Source organism: Danio rerio, chromosome 25 (assembly GCF_052040795.2).
Source record: "Danio rerio strain M-AB ecotype USA chromosome 25, GRCz13ab, whole genome shotgun sequence".
NCBI lineage: Eukaryota > Metazoa > Chordata > Actinopteri > Cypriniformes > Danionidae > Danio > Danio rerio.
The window spans coordinates 11,944,723-11,960,195 of record NC_141045.1 but is presented as its reverse complement, the minus strand read 5'-3'; the positions used below and the strand labels follow the sequence as shown (position 1 = coordinate 11,960,195).

The 15,473-nt window shown below is 34.7% G+C and overlaps 2 protein-coding genes and 1 long non-coding RNA gene across 5 annotated transcripts in view; 1 reads left to right on the top strand and 2 right to left on the bottom strand.

Annotated features, from left to right (window-relative positions):
* Nucleotides 1–876: 876 nt before the first annotated feature.
* LOC100004744 (aminopeptidase N) lies at nt 877–12,102 on the bottom strand. Its single transcript, XM_087311889.1, has 20 exons — nt 11,573–12,102; nt 11,029–11,171; nt 9,946–10,079; nt 9,684–9,810; nt 9,441–9,595; nt 9,232–9,345; nt 8,253–8,396; nt 8,118–8,183; nt 7,940–8,005; nt 7,399–7,571; nt 7,113–7,189; nt 6,861–6,994; nt 6,715–6,770; nt 6,404–6,551; nt 6,197–6,288; nt 5,979–6,089; nt 2,384–2,545; nt 2,160–2,300; nt 1,975–2,056; nt 877–1,857 (listed from the first exon to the last, which is right to left on the bottom strand). Exons 1-20 carry the CDS (start codon nt 12,100–12,102, stop codon nt 1,705–1,707), a joined length of 2,808 nt encoding a protein of 935 aa, XP_087168015.1. The 3' UTR covers nt 877–1,704.
* Nucleotides 8,206–15,473, top strand: part of LOC141380907 (uncharacterized) — a 30,286-nt gene continuing 23,018 nt past the window's right edge. The window contains exons 1-4 of one of the 3 annotated variants that reach the window (XR_015526220.1): nt 8,529–8,660; nt 8,762–8,835; nt 11,051–11,227; nt 11,547–15,039. This is a non-coding gene — a long non-coding RNA (uncharacterized LOC141380907). Of the gene's footprint in view, nt 8,683–8,761; nt 8,836–11,050; nt 11,228–11,546; nt 15,040–15,473 lie in introns of those variants that run through there. The other 2 variants (XR_015526218.1, XR_015526219.1) reach the window with 2 other exon arrangements.
* The window catches only part of anpepb.1 (alanyl aminopeptidase, membrane b, tandem duplicate 1), a 16,195-nt gene continuing 15,343 nt past the window's right edge, over nt 14,622–15,473 (bottom strand). The window contains 1 exon segment of the mRNA NM_001089325.1: nt 14,622–15,134. Coding sequence (NP_001082794.1) covers nt 14,979–15,134 — 156 coding nt within the window. The 3' untranslated portion in view covers nt 14,622–14,978.

The window sequence follows — 15,473 nt, the reverse complement described above, 5'->3', positions numbered from 1 at the left end:
TGACTGGAATGACACCTGGTGTGGTCTTCTGCTGCTGTAGCCTATCCGCCTCAAAGTTGGACGTGTTGTGCATTCAGAGATGCTCTTCTGCATACCTCTGTTATAGCAAGTGGTTATTTGAGTTACTGTTGCCTTTCTGTTCAGCTCGAACCAGTCTGGCCATTGTCCTCAGACCTCTGGCATCAACAAGGCATTTGCGCCCACAGAACTGCCGCTCACTGGATATTTTCTCTTTTTCGGACCATTCTCTGTAAACCCTAGAGATGGTTGTGCTTGAAAACCTCAGTAAATCAGCATTTTCTTAAATACTTAGACCAGCCCGTTTGACACCAACAACCATGCCACATTCAAAGTCACTTAAATCCCCTTTCTTCCCCATTCTGATCCTCGGTTTGAACTGCATCAGATTGTCTTGACCATGTCTACGTGCCTAAATGCAATTAGTTGCTAAAAAGTGGCCGGTGAGTGTATATTTTGTTGATTTTTCTTGTACACATTTTTGTAGTTAGACAAACACAGTGTGTATCAAACACACTCTATACCCTTGAGATATTTTAAGCCAGTGTGTTCAAAATGTGATTTTCAAATTAGCCACAGGTGTTTGCTATCAAATTATTTTATTTATATATATATATATATATATATATATATATATATATATATATATATATATATATATATATATATATATATATATATATATATATATATATATATTGTCTTTGCAGCACAAACAGAAATTGCACAGTTCAATTTTAAACAGCAAAATTATACAATTTAATAGTTTGTGTTTTACACACTCTGGACTGAGATGTGACACATTATGATTACCACCAGCATAAGATGTAACAATAAAATAAGAACTGTGACCAAAAATGGATTTAAAAAGCTTTTTATTTAAGATTGTGTATCTGTGTAACAAAGCTATTTTTGTCTATATTCTGAATACCAGCAGATCTACCTCACAGATAACATACATGTTCAAAACTTTTCTTGCAATGACTGAATGAGCCGTTTTTAATGAATCTGAATGAATAATTATGTGACTAAGATTTTTCTGTTTAAATTTAATAAACCCTGTATTTTATTTTAAATTACTTTATATTTCGATACTTAGCATTTGGAAAATATTAGATTATTAAAAATATATATAGATTTTATGTGAAATATGACATATGTAAGATAGAATTTTCCTTAGAATATTGAACTCTGCTATGATATGCTATGATATGCTATGATATACTATAAAATAGTATAACAAATAGCATCTTATATAATGAGATAAAGCATGTCCATTTAAATATGTAATTTACCAAAGATGTAAAGTGTTGGAAAAGTTTGAATATGCACCTAAATGTGCTCGAAAAGTCCTTAAATTTGACTTTGGACTTTGTGTAAGAACCCTGTGTTTGTCGAAATAACCCATTAGAAGTTACTGTACAGGTTATAATCAGCTTATTATCCCTCAAAATACTTAAAAAGTTTCATAACCAATGAGATGATATTGAATTAAATATATGAATTTGGATCACCGAAGCATATTTATTACACAAAATACTGAAAAAAGCTGACTCAATAGTAAATCTATAATTCAAAGCCTGATTACTGTCCATCTGATGATGCTCTGTAAATGTTTTATGTTATTCTCTAAAGGCTCTTATATAGAGAAATACAGTGATACAATTTGGGCAACACCCATTATGTTTAAGCAGACTGAGCCACCAGCCAGTCTGTGATGTCCTCCTGGTTTTCAGCCACCCATTTTATATTGGCTTTTGTCTTCTCGATGGCCTGTTCCAGAGCTGCTGTCGCTGATCCAAAGCCGATCTCAGAATTATCACTTTTAAACTTCAGCAACTTTTCACATGATTAGAAATATGAATAAAAAATATTCATGTCAAAATTTTACATGGTTTCATTAAATTCATGAGTCGTGGTGATAAGACAATATTAAATTATTTAGAAAACTCTCACCTGCTCAAGTTCAGCTTCAGTTGAAAAGGTTTTGGTTATGCCACTTATAAGGCTGGCAAAATTAAATGATCCAACGCCATACCTAATGACACAATTTAAATATGTCAATTATGTGCCTGTATTAAAAAGTACACTTCAAATCACCAAAAAAATTTTATATGAATATTAATGTACAAAAAGCTCACTCTGTGAACATATATTCCCATTTATTCCTGACAAATTCCCATGCCAGCTTCTGACCATCAGGATTACTAGCAATATACACAATCACAGATGTGGCGTCCTGTTTACGGATCATTGATGGGTCCAGCGTGTAGCCAAGGTACCTATATTTATGATAGTAAAAAAATAAATAAGATAAAGTAAAAAAAAATAAGATAAAAAGTTATATGAATAACTAATTTCAAACCTTTTTAAAAGAGTTTGATTTTTTGCACAAGCCAGGGATGACATGAGTTTGTCAGCTTCGATGGCGGCGTTTTTAAACATCGTCCACCCGAAGTCCCACTCTTCAGCTCCCCCTGTGGCAATAGCACTGCAGTACACTGTGGACCTCAAATTGGGGTGAATCCTTTAAACCAGAAACTTCAATTAGACATACTCAGTGCTTAATTTGTAAATGAATAATTCCCAGAACAAAACTAGGAAATAAAAGTTACTGTGATCGGCGTCCACCAAACCATTTCAGTTTTCTTGGAAAACATGACATCATTAAACGGTAATATCGCAAAAAAGAGCCTCACATTTCTGAATGGTCTTTTATTATTTTGTGTCATGTATAACATTATAGGTCAGTCATGGATAATAAAACATTTAGCTACAAACTTAAATCGTATGAACAATCACTATTCAGTCCACTTCACTATTATGGCCAAGTGGAAAACAAATAATTTAATGACTTACTCCGTCTAATCTACAAGAAGAGCCCAGTTACCTCTTCTGTTATGTTTTCTGGCTGACTTGAGATCCTTTCTCCTGCTATCCAGATCCATTTGCACAGTTTCATCTTATCAAGATCTCTTTTGATCAGGATCATTATTAGATTTACTCGTGGTTTTAAAAAATTAAAATATGCATGACTGGCTCTTTGCCATTTTGAAAATACAAATATTACTTAGGCAAGCCACTATGCTATTATTTATTTTCGCTGCTCTTTGTGCGTGAAACAAGAATCACCAACCAATGAGACTGATTGTAAACACACACGTAGGTATTCACCATGCACAAGTTAATGCCGGATTTAATAAAATAAATACCGAAACAAAACACCAATATCGGAATTTTTTTCAGAACAGGATCCGGCTTAAATTAAGCATTGGGTATGTTTATTAAATAATGTTGCTATACTAATAAAAGGTCATCTAACATTTTGTCCACATTCTGATTCCTGATGCACCAAGCTGACAAGAGCTAACACCATGTAACAACAAGATTCCAGTAACAAGCAATTGGCAGTCTGTGACGCAACATGACAGAAACATTTAAATACCAGCCACTACAATCGAATCGAGATGTTAAAGGCTTAATTTAATCCAAGTATTACATATTGAACCTCTTTAAGATGATTAATAGGCCACTGAATGACTCATGTTGTTGATTTGCACTGTCATAGTTTGGAGTTTCATTTTCAAATCGTCTGCTATTGCTAAGTATTTTATTATTAAGATCTGAAGTGAACCATCTGCTGCTGCTTTCAGTAGTATGGCAATAAATGTTATGTAAAATGGTATTCAAAGTCACATAGATAGAATTCAACACTGAAAAAGCACACAATCTGTACCTGAGGGGATCTTTGTCATAGTAGTTTATGCTGTTGTTCTGCTGAGGCATTGTAGAAATAGGCAGCATTTCAAAAATTGAAATTTTGCGTATCATAGTCGCAGATGTTTAGGACAAAAACTTATTTTAAGATGCAACAGACCTTTCAATGCATGTCACAGTGCTACGTAGCATGTAGTTAGGACACAGTATCACTGTAGCATTATAAAGTTAAAGAGTTTACAGGTGTTTGCAAACTAGTATGTGCTTTCAAAAATTATCATCTACATCAGGAGCAGATATCAATATTGATCTATGATATTTATCAGGTATATCTGTATCACCTGATAAATTATTTTATTTTTAATCTTACTAGTATTTGGCAGATAAGAAAATTATTTTTTTCACTGCTCTTTTATTTAATAGAAAAATCACACACCCATTTTATCTTTTGCCTCTGTATTGTTATTTTAAAAAGGCTCCAAAAATTCACATTATAGGGATAGTTCACTCACAAATGTAAATCTACTGACTATTTACTCTCTCACAAGTGGTTTCAGATCTTTATGGGTTCTTGATGAACACTAAAGAAGACATTTTGAAGAAAGATGAAACCTGTAACCACTGACATCCTTATATAGTAGGAGTAACAAATACTGTGGAAGTCAATGGTTACAGGTTTCCAGCTTTCTTCAAAATAACTTCTTTTTCGTTCAACAGAAGAATGAACACAAAGGGCTCTATTTTGACGGTCCATGTGCAGAGCGCAAAACGCAGAGCGCAAACGCTTTCAGGGCGTGTCAGGACGCGTTTTTGCTAATTTAAGGACGGGAAATCTGCCTTGCGCTTCGGCGCATGGTCTAAAAGGGTTGAGTTTATTTTCTTAATGAGTTATAGGTGTGTTTTGAGAATAAACCAATTAGAGTCTCATCTCCCATTCCCTTTAGGAGTCAGCTGCGTCGTGCCAAGAGCGCACTCGCTATTTACAGGACGCAAAGTAAGTCTAAGTGGAAAAAATGAGCATTTCACAAGCAAACAGTTAACAGTTAACAGTTTTTTTAACAGAAAACTGTTAAAAAGAGCATCTACTGGCTGAGAATGAGAGATAATGGATCACTTTCACATTCGCTCTTGGATAGGGAAACCTTTACGCACATACATCAATTAGTCTATAAATAAATACTTTTGTTTGTTAAGCTCAAATATTCGTTTCAAAAACTATTTCTAAATTCAATTCTAATTTCCAGCAAATGAATAAATGAATAATAATAACAAAGTGTGCTCAAAAACCTGAGTTATATCCTAAAACACATGCTGTGCCACATATGGTCTAAAACCTGACAGGTGGGCAAATCTAAGCTTGTTTTTAATAAAACAAATATAAATATGGATATAATAAATAATACTGCTAATAATAATAACATTATACAAAAGCAAATTGTTATGAATGAACTGAAAAAGCCTCCTAAGATGAAGAAGACATAAAAGCAGTGATTTTTCATATTTATGTAGACTAGAAAATAAAATGTTTTTTAATATTTTAATGCTTTATATTGATATTCTATATCTATTCTTATTATTATTATTATTATTATTTATTATATATATCCTTAATATTTTTTTTTTTCATATGTAAAGATATTTGCCTATTGCACTCTTGTGCGTATTAAGCAGTGCGTAAGCGAGGCGCAACTCTGTGCCGGAGTTTAGACCGGGTTAGTTTTGGTCTAATGAAAAATCTGTTTTAGTTTCTTAAAATAGCGACGCGCCAGCGGTCCGCCTCAGAACGACTTCCTTTTTAGACCAGAACGCCTATGGGCGCACAAATGAGCGCTAATGCATTTGCTATTAAAACAGCGTAGCGCAACGCCTCAAAACGACTCTTGCGCCAAGTTGAAACTACCAAAAGACTATTGTGCCGCGCCTTGCACCACACTGTGTCGGGTTTATGATAGGGCCCAAAAAGGTTTGGAACAAGTGAAGGGTGAGTAAATGAATTTGTCCTTTTAGATTTGTATTTACTGGCCTCTATATTTATTGGTTTTTCAAATATAAATAGTTATCTGTTATTGATGCTGACTAAAATTTCCAAATATGTGCATGTCTAGGTCTCTATAGTTCGTACTCCTCATGGAAAAAGGGAAATTAGAGCAGCACAACACTGCAAAAACTACTGACTCTATGAATAATTGGCTTGATCTGTCAAAGGAGTACCAATTGCTCAAATGCATTCTGAATATACTCACGGGTTGTGGTTTGGCTGGTCCATCCATTGTTTGTACCAGCTTGAAGTGAGATTTTGACATTCATCTACACCAGTGCTGCAGGCGAATCTAATTGCATTAACTTGATTATACCTACAGAATGACAATACAAAAAATAAATCAAATGTCAATTATTTATGACTTTTTTATGATACAATTTTGGCATCACTTGAAAATGTCATTATTTATGGATTACTTACTGGTCTGTATGGCCAGAGGGAACATCAGACCAGTCTTCAGTAATAGTCTTGAAATAGTCAAAAAGTGGGGTCACCTGCTTTTTAGTGTAGCTCTACAACAAGAAATGCAAAATTTATAAAAATAGCATGCCTATGTACATACTTATACAACAGACCCAATTATCAAGTATGATTTATTTTTAACATCGATTAATTATTAGAACAAACCTGTAAGAGTCGATAGACCTCAGTTTGTGTAAACATGAGGTAGAAATAATCCAAGTTGTTGAGGGCAGACTGCCACGGCATATATTCTCTTTCTTCAGATAAGTATGTGGTTGTTTTTAGTGCTAAAGTGACAGGAATTATCTTAGCCCTTGAAAAAGAATTCAGATTACATTGAAATTTGCATTCACATATTATAAGTAATAACTATTTCTTTTGACCCCAGAGTAATAAAGGGACTAAGCCGAAAAGAAAATGAATGAATGAAATATTTTCTTCTTAGTTCTCTTCATTTGTGCTGCATATCTCTTTACCTTGCGAGATTAAATGCATCGTCTACTATCTGAGCTCTGTTGATGACTGAAATGACCTGTATGAAAATTATGCAGTAATAACATATGAAAGACAGATAAATGTGGCTAATTTGATATTAAATCTAATCATGTCTATGTGAATTTACCTTGTGATTCTCTGCCAGCTGATTTAAGAGACGTTCCCAGTTCCCAATGTCATAATTCACTCTGTAATACCCTGTGATGTTCAGGTTCAGAAGCACCCACTCACTCCCAGTCGTCTTCATATCATTATATACAGCTATATGTTGAAAGATAATTATGTAAATCTGTTTATTATACATAAAGAGTGTTTGTTGGTTTCAGAACTGCCTGACAGGATAAAATGACATAATCAAAACATGTTTTTGTGTTCATACCAGTTCTTTCCAAAAGCCAAAAGCGTGACTGCACCATCTTTGATTTCATCCAGTTAATGGGTACAATCCATTCATAGCTAAAAGAATCAGTAGAAATAGTATTAAACACTATAGAAAACAGGCGTAAATGGAACACTACAGTGGTCAACATTTGAAGTGATTCAAAACCTTGCATCAAAGTTATTTTAAACCTTTAAACGACACTCAATTTTGTCTTAGGACAATTTTGTTGATCCACTCCAAATGTTGACCACTTCTGCAGCTTCTGAAATGACTTTAGGCCTACTTGAATGGAGACGTCCTCTGCAGAGAAGACTCGGGATCCAGAAGGAAGTGCATCTGAGAGACCTGACCAGTCGTAGTGTTGACCGTGACCACAGGGAAACCCATTTGAAGAACCCAGCGGTCCATGATTACTTTAACACTTAAGGGAAGTACTGTTCCAGTCTTATTAACAGCCTAGATGTGTTACAGGGATAGTTCACTCAAAAAGAAACATCATGTCATCATTTACACACTCTTTATTGGTTAATACGTTTCAGAAGGAATTATTATTATTATTTATTTATTTTATTTTTTTGTCGTCGGTTATTTTGATACATCAGCACATACAAATACAGTCTCAGTCATACAGTGGGAAAGAATTATTTTTGAAATATTCTGTGACATAACTTACACCTTTAAAAAGAGTAATGAACCACTAGAGGGCAGTACTGACAAACATTACGTTTTCTGAGAACTTCTATGTAAACATTAGTCAAATAATTACGTTTTAAATGCATTATATTGACATATTTAAGTTTATATTTAATTTTGAGGTAACTTACAGTTTGAAGGTGATCCCACAGATCCTCACCGACTGTATTTTGATCGGCAAACATGGTGAGATAAGTCTTTTAAGAGGAAAACATAATATAATTTTACTTTACTGCATATATGGAGCATAAACATTAAACTTAGAAACAAAACACACGTTATTATCACATGCAAGAGGATGCATCTTACATTTAGTCCCTGAACGAACACAGGCTCTGTGAGGAAGTCTGACAGCATTCTCAACACCGACGCCCCCTGCAGGTAATGAATAAACATTGAGTTTTTTCTTATCAGTGTTCTTCAAGTTTATCAAGTGTACTGTACCTTGCTGTAGGAGACAGTATCAAACTGCTCAATGATCTGCTCGGGTTTTATAATATCTTCCTCTTTAGAAGACAGCGGATGAGAGGAGGCCAGAGCATCCACAGCAAAAACGCGGTGTACGTCTTTAAGAATGATCAAGTCTTTCTGTGAAAACGTACAGGAAAGGGAATAATATAAATAAATAACCTAACATAATATAAAGTATTATCTGTTTCCTTTTTTATTGTTTTAAAAATATATTTTTGTCAGTTATTTTAATGTCTCCATTTGGCGTGTGGTGACTCGGGTGGTGACGTAGGGAAACAAAGAGCGGGTGTTACCAGAGTTACTCCAGATTTATTTTGAAATTTCTCTCAAAACGTTTGAGACTCAGGACGAAGAAGCAAATATTTGAGCTGTTAAATGTCGGTAGGCGTTTCAACGATTATAGGTGAGCTTTGTTTAAGGTAGTCAATGGCAAAACGTTTATCAACGTTTTTTTTTTTTTGTCACATTAAATTTGTTTGTAGATCTGAGGCAGGATGTAAGGCTGCCACATGGAAATGAACAGATCTTTACAAAAGACAGTTGCAGTTAAACCACGGTAAGTTAACGTTAAACTCAAAACAAACTTGCTTTTGCTACACTAATTCTTTAAAGTTTTTATATAACCTTTGTATACAAAAATCTGTAAGGGACTTTAAAAAGGTTCTAGATCACCCATATAAAGTTTTTATTTTTTTTGTCTTAGAGCACCTAAACTTCTCAGTTTTTTTTTTCAAAAGATTGGCTATTTGATTTTTATTTTCTAAAATGATTTGTCAGCTGCTGTATATTATAGAGTTTGTAAATTTAAAAAAAAGTACATTATGTTTTATTATTGCTTAAAAAAATGAACATGACGTTACCCTGACTAAACTCTAAATAGAGTTCATTTTAAAAGATGTAAATGTTTTTAATTGATTTTTGCCACATGTAGCATTAATTTGTGAGCACTCACCACGTTCCAGGATGGTTCTGCAAAGTCTGCACCAAGATACGACACATAAGATGCAAAACCTTCATTCAACCAAACCTCATTCCACCATTTTAGAGTCACAAGGTTGCCAAACCACTGAGCAGTAAAACACATAAAAAACATGATATTATTATATTACACATCATAGGTATTATACATTTAACTTGTCATATTTTTGTGAATACAAGTACCATGTGAGCCAGTTCATGGGCAATAATGGTGGCTGTTCTTTCTTTGTTTGCATTAGATGAGACGGTTGGATCGTATAGAAGGTTAGATTCTCTATACATCACCAGACCCCAATTCTCCATCGCCCCAAAGTAAAAATCAGGAAGGGCAATCTGGTCTTCAAGTGAGAGAAAGAGTGAAAAGAATTAATTTCCCCTAAGCCAATAATATAATAACATTCATGAGTTGATATAATATAAACCCACCTGATTTAGAAAGTGGATAAGGTACATTGTAATAGTTTTCAAAAAACTTCAGGATTGGGCCTGTTATATTCAGAGCATAATCACCATGGCCGTCCTCAATGGCTTTCTTACGGGCCCATATCCGTATCTGCTCAGAGCAAACATCATTTAGTCATACGCATTACGAGCACATATGCAGTTAGGGACATTTTGTGCTCAATAAACATAATTTTTATCTGTTAAAACAGCTTTACAGCTCATGAGAGGCGAATGAGAGCTGTACCAAGGTGCCATCTGCTGATGTAACATTAGTGTAGTCACTGACAACCAGTGCCAATAGATACGAGGACATGATCTTTGTGGGTTCAAATGTTGTCACTGTAACTGGCTGTCCATCAACAATGGTGTCCACGTTTTCTAAATAAGGAAAAAAAGCAGTAAACCTACATTAAAGCTGTATAAGTCAATTCAACAATGTTTTCTAATTCAAATCAGTCTTAATTCTGCATTAGCAAGTTTTTAAAAGTGAAGGGTACACATTAGGGGAATACAGTCTTTGGTGGTTGTTGCTAGAAGGGATACAGCTGCGGCTGTAAATATTATCGATTAAATTAGCCATTACTTGTATTTCATTAATGTCTAGCCCTACCCCAACCCTAAAGCCAACCATCACAGTAATGTAAAGCAGTAATTATACTGAGTATTATTCATATTATTAATTAAAATACCCTTTAAATAGTATTTTATTTACATCTTCCTCTCTTCCAACCCTAAACCCAACCCTCACAGTAATGTAAAACAGTAATTATACTGAGTATTATTCATATTATTAATTAAAATACCCTTTAAATAGTATTTTATTTACATCTTCCTCTCTTCCAACCCTAAACCTAACCCTCACAGTAATGTAAAACAGTAATTATACTGAGTATTATTCATATTATTAATTAAAATACCCTTTAAATAGTATTTTATTTACATCTTCATTTCTTCCAACCCTAAACCTAACCCTCACAGAAATGTAAAACAGTAATTATACTGAGTATTATTCATATTATTAATAAAACTACCCATTAAATTGTATTTTATTTACATCTTGTCCTCTTCCAACCCTCACAGTAATGTAAAACAGTAGTTATACTGAGTATTATTTATATTATTCATTACACTACCCATTGCATTGTATTTTATTTACATCTTGCCCTGTTCCAACCCTAAACTCAACCCTCACAGTAATGTAATACAGTAATTATACTGAGTATTATAAATATTATTAACTAAACTAAGTATTAAATTGTATTTTATTTACGTCTTGCCCTCCTCCAACCCTAAACCCACCCCTCACAGGAATGTCATTAGAACTAACCAATCTCCATTCCATTGGACAGGGCCACGGTTCCTCTATCATGGATGAGAGTGATGTGGAAAACGGCTTTCATTGCAGGCTCATCGAAACATGGGAAGGTCTTGCGAGCATGTGTGGGATGCATCTGGCTGGTGGCAACTATCCTGGAGGAAGTCATTATTGTCATATCTGCAAGATACTTTGTTCCTAACAAAAAATGGTAAGTGCAGACAGTAAAATCCACACTGGGTTATTAGTAAACCATTGTGTATAAAAATAGGTATTTTATGTGTTCAAACAACGTGTGCATGATGATTGAACCCCTCACACATGAGAACTTCCCTCTATCATATAATGCTTAAACATAAACATAAAAAGCTGCTTTATGGCTGCTGTTAGTGTCTTCTCTTTTTTATATGAGGGTGCAAAGGTCAGACAGGTATAAAGCTCCTGAGAGACTCCTGAGAGAAACAAACATGTGACCTGCCAACTAAAATAGCCAAGATGATGATCTTAATGCAGATCTGAATGTCTTGCAGATCTTAAAAATCTCATATGGACTTACTTTTTCTCTCCGTCCTCATCGTATTCACTACGGTACAACCCGGCCAGGTCGTCTGCAAGTTCTCCAACAAACTCAGTGTAAAGCACATAGAGCTCTCCAGCTTTGAGTTTACCATTCAGTTGCAAGACAAGGTACTGCGTCATCTCCTCTATCCAGGTTTTCTTCACTGAAGGCACCTCTGAAGTACTAAATGCTGATAGTTTGGCCAGATATCCATCTTCTGAGGTCAGGTTCAGCTTATTGCAGTGAATTATGATGATATCAGTCTCCCGCAAACATTTAAAGACCACGCTGGAATTTCCAGTAAACACATAGAGGCCGTGATCATCCGGCTGGAGTCGAGGCCAGAGAGTGATGTTGTAGTAGTGTGGAAACAGAGTGTCTGGTAGACGATACTCTTTCCAAGGCTCGACATGAGATTCAGTTGTTGGAAGGAGTTGAACGGTCCACAAACCAACAATGGTGGCCAGTGAAGCCATTCCCAAGAAGGTGCATCCAAGGCACATTGCGCTAAAATGGATTCTCTTCATGCTCCCTATCAGTTTAGGTCAGCTACAATCAGCCCAAACAGATGTTATTTTATTTATTCTTCCCACCTTTTCTCCTCCCAAAGGGTATAATGGCTCATCTATTAACACCGAGACTGGCTAGTGAAAGAATTTGGAAATCTGATAAGTTGAGGTGCACTAGGATAATATACCATGCCATGTGTCTTTCCTGACATGTTTATGCAGCCATTACTCTTAAGTAGAATGTGACGGTGAGAATCGTGGGAAGGAACTCATGAAAACAAACATGGATGCGTCTCAGTCGTGAAATTATCTAATGTAAACAAAAAATATATTATGGTTTGGTTTAAATTTTATGTTTAATTATATTAGAGGCCAGTTTATAATAAGGCTACACACTCAAAAATATGTTTGCTGATTGTTCAAACTACTTATTTAAAATGAGCTATAATGTATTAAGCTAATTGGCTAACTTAATTCTTATTATGTTGTATCAACACAAATCCATTGTGTGGAAATCAGCATTTTTTACAATGAGGCATAAATGATGAGGGTATCGAAATTCTTTGCTTCTGTGGTGCATCGTGATGTAGACTAGGATGATTCGGTATTGTTTTAGTAACAGACCATACCTAGTTATGATGTACTGAAGGTTTCCTGACTTACTTTGTTGTGGTAGCATATATGGCAATGGAGGCAACACGTGTGCAAGTAATTAAAAAGTGCATCATTGATTCATTGTTGATGCATCGTGATATCATTCATTCATTCATCCCTTATTTATCAGGGGTTTCCACAGTGAATGAACCGGCAACTATTCTGGCATATGTATAATGAAGCTGATGCCCTTCCAGCTGCAACCTATTACTGGGAAACATGGTGATATCAATGACATGATAATTATTATCAAACCAAACCATGAAACCAGTGTACTGTAGTTTTGCAGCCCTACTAAATGATAAAACAAATATTCAACAGTATCACCTTTGCCAACTGTTTGGAAAACTATGCATCATCCAGGCATTCTTAAAATGAAATGTTTCATTGTTTTGTTTTCCTCGAGTGATTCCAATGAAGAACTATTTTTGGTTTCTCAAAGAACCTGTTGGCGTTTCTAAAAAAACATTACAAATATTAAAAAAACACTGACTAGAAAAATTCAATTGACGCTAAAGGTTCTTCATGGTTCTCCACTGATGCCAACAAATAAACTTTATTATAAAAAGTGAGATTTAAAACATCAACTTATGTCTGTGATTGCATCTCATTTCCTTTAAAGGATGCATTCGAAGGGCACTGCATCATCATGGAGCAATGAAGGCTGTCTTTCAAATGCAGCCTCCAAATGTTTCCCAGGTAATAAAGGATACAACTGGTGGATCCTTTATGGCCTTGAACATACCTAGATTCATTGTCTGCTGATAATGGCAAATTAAAAGGATTAAAAGTATTAATTAGGTTTTATTTTACTTGTCTATAAATAAACATGTTAAAAAACAAAAAGAGTATGAAATGTCTTACTAAAAGTGATTTTACTATCAGATCGCTTAAAATAAGTTTTAAAATCACTTTGAAAAAAGTAATTACAAGTTTTATTACCACTTATTAACGGCGACTATGATAGTTACTAGGAGAGGAGATCGGTCCTCTGTAGGCTTGATCGTCTCATTTCAAAACACTTTGTTTGGCTTGTGTGGTTTTCAAGGACTCATCTTTGAAGTGTGCATCATTTCCAGCACACAAAACTCCATTGCAAACAAATGGCTTTGCAAAATATTATGGGCTATTCATTTCAATAGGAATTATTTCACTTTCAATAGGAATACAGATTTCACTTAAAAATTCAAGCAGCTTGGTTTGAAAGTGACAAAAATCTGCTGAAATAAAATTATTCTTTTGAATCAAAGTTTGTGGCTCAGTGGTTAGCACTGTTGCTTCACAGAAAAAATAACGTTGGTTTGAGTCTCAGTTGATATTTCTGTGTGGAGTTTGCATGTTCTTTTTACAGTAATTCACAGTCCAAAGACATGCGCTATAGGTGAATTGGGTAAACAAAATTTGCCATAGTATGTGTGTGAATGTGAGAGTGTTTGGGTGTTTCCCAGAACTGGGTTGGGACTGGAAGAGCATCCGCTGCGTAAAATATATGCCGAAATAGTTGGCGGTTCATTCCCCTTTGGTGACCCCTCATAAATAAGGGACTAAGCTGATGAAAATGAATCAATCAATCAAAGTTATTTGACACACACAATTTGATTTTTTGGTTATGTTTGATTCAACATTTCAATTACGAAAGCTCCTACTTTGATGTATATTATAACTTTTGAGAGACAAGGTAATTTACTGGCCTCTGACGGCTGGCACAGCTTTGAAATAATAAGTTAGAAATGTATCCTTATGCTTGAAAATGAGCTTTGGAACAAAGATAACCAAGAGATTATGAAGTATGAAAAGCCCTAACAAGTACTACAGTCAGAAAACAGACAGTTAACTAGATAGACTAGACAGTTAATCTAGTTAGACTAGAAAAGTAGAAAAGATTATGGATGGATGTGTTTATTTTCATTACACAAAATATCAAAATGACAAATACCAAATAATCATGCACCATTTGCATATTCAGTTCTACAGTTATTTAACATTATAATAACATTATAAAACATTGCAAAGAATGATCAAAGACAAAATGAATAATTACAACATGAAAAAACTCCAAGAAAACATATTTATACACTGTACATCTTCATAGGAAGAAAGTAGCTGTGGAAAATATTGCGAACATCATGAATAATAAATAATCATTTTTCTTGAGTCCTCATTTAGATATAGCAAAACAGCGTGTTCCCCAGTGTTCCTCTCCTCCTCAGAGCAAACTAATCACAGCATGTTCATAGCTTTTAGGGTTTGGATTGGTCTTTAAACCACTGTAAAACATCAGCTTTGTTCTGTTCCACCCATTTGATGTTGGCTTTTGTCCTCTCAATGGATTGCTGAATGGCTAGGGATCCGGAACCGAAGCCGATGTGCTCGTTGTCCTCCTTGAACTGCATTAGCTGCATTTGCAAAACAGAAAAGGATATTTAGAAACATTCACATGTACAGTTGAAGTCAGGATTATTAGCCCTCCTGTATAGTTTTATCCCCAATAACTCAGGGATATATTTATCCCCAATGTCTCAGGGACAGAAATAATTTTTTTTGTTCACTTTTTTTTCGAAATAAAACAAATAAGACGTTCTGCAGAAGAAAAATATTATAGAAAATACTGTGAAAAATTCCTCGCTCTGGAGAAGTCATTCGGGAAATATTGGAAAAAGAAAAAATAATAATAATAATTTTGACTTCTACATGATGGCAGTCAAATAAATCAAGCATTGATGAAGAAGATAACA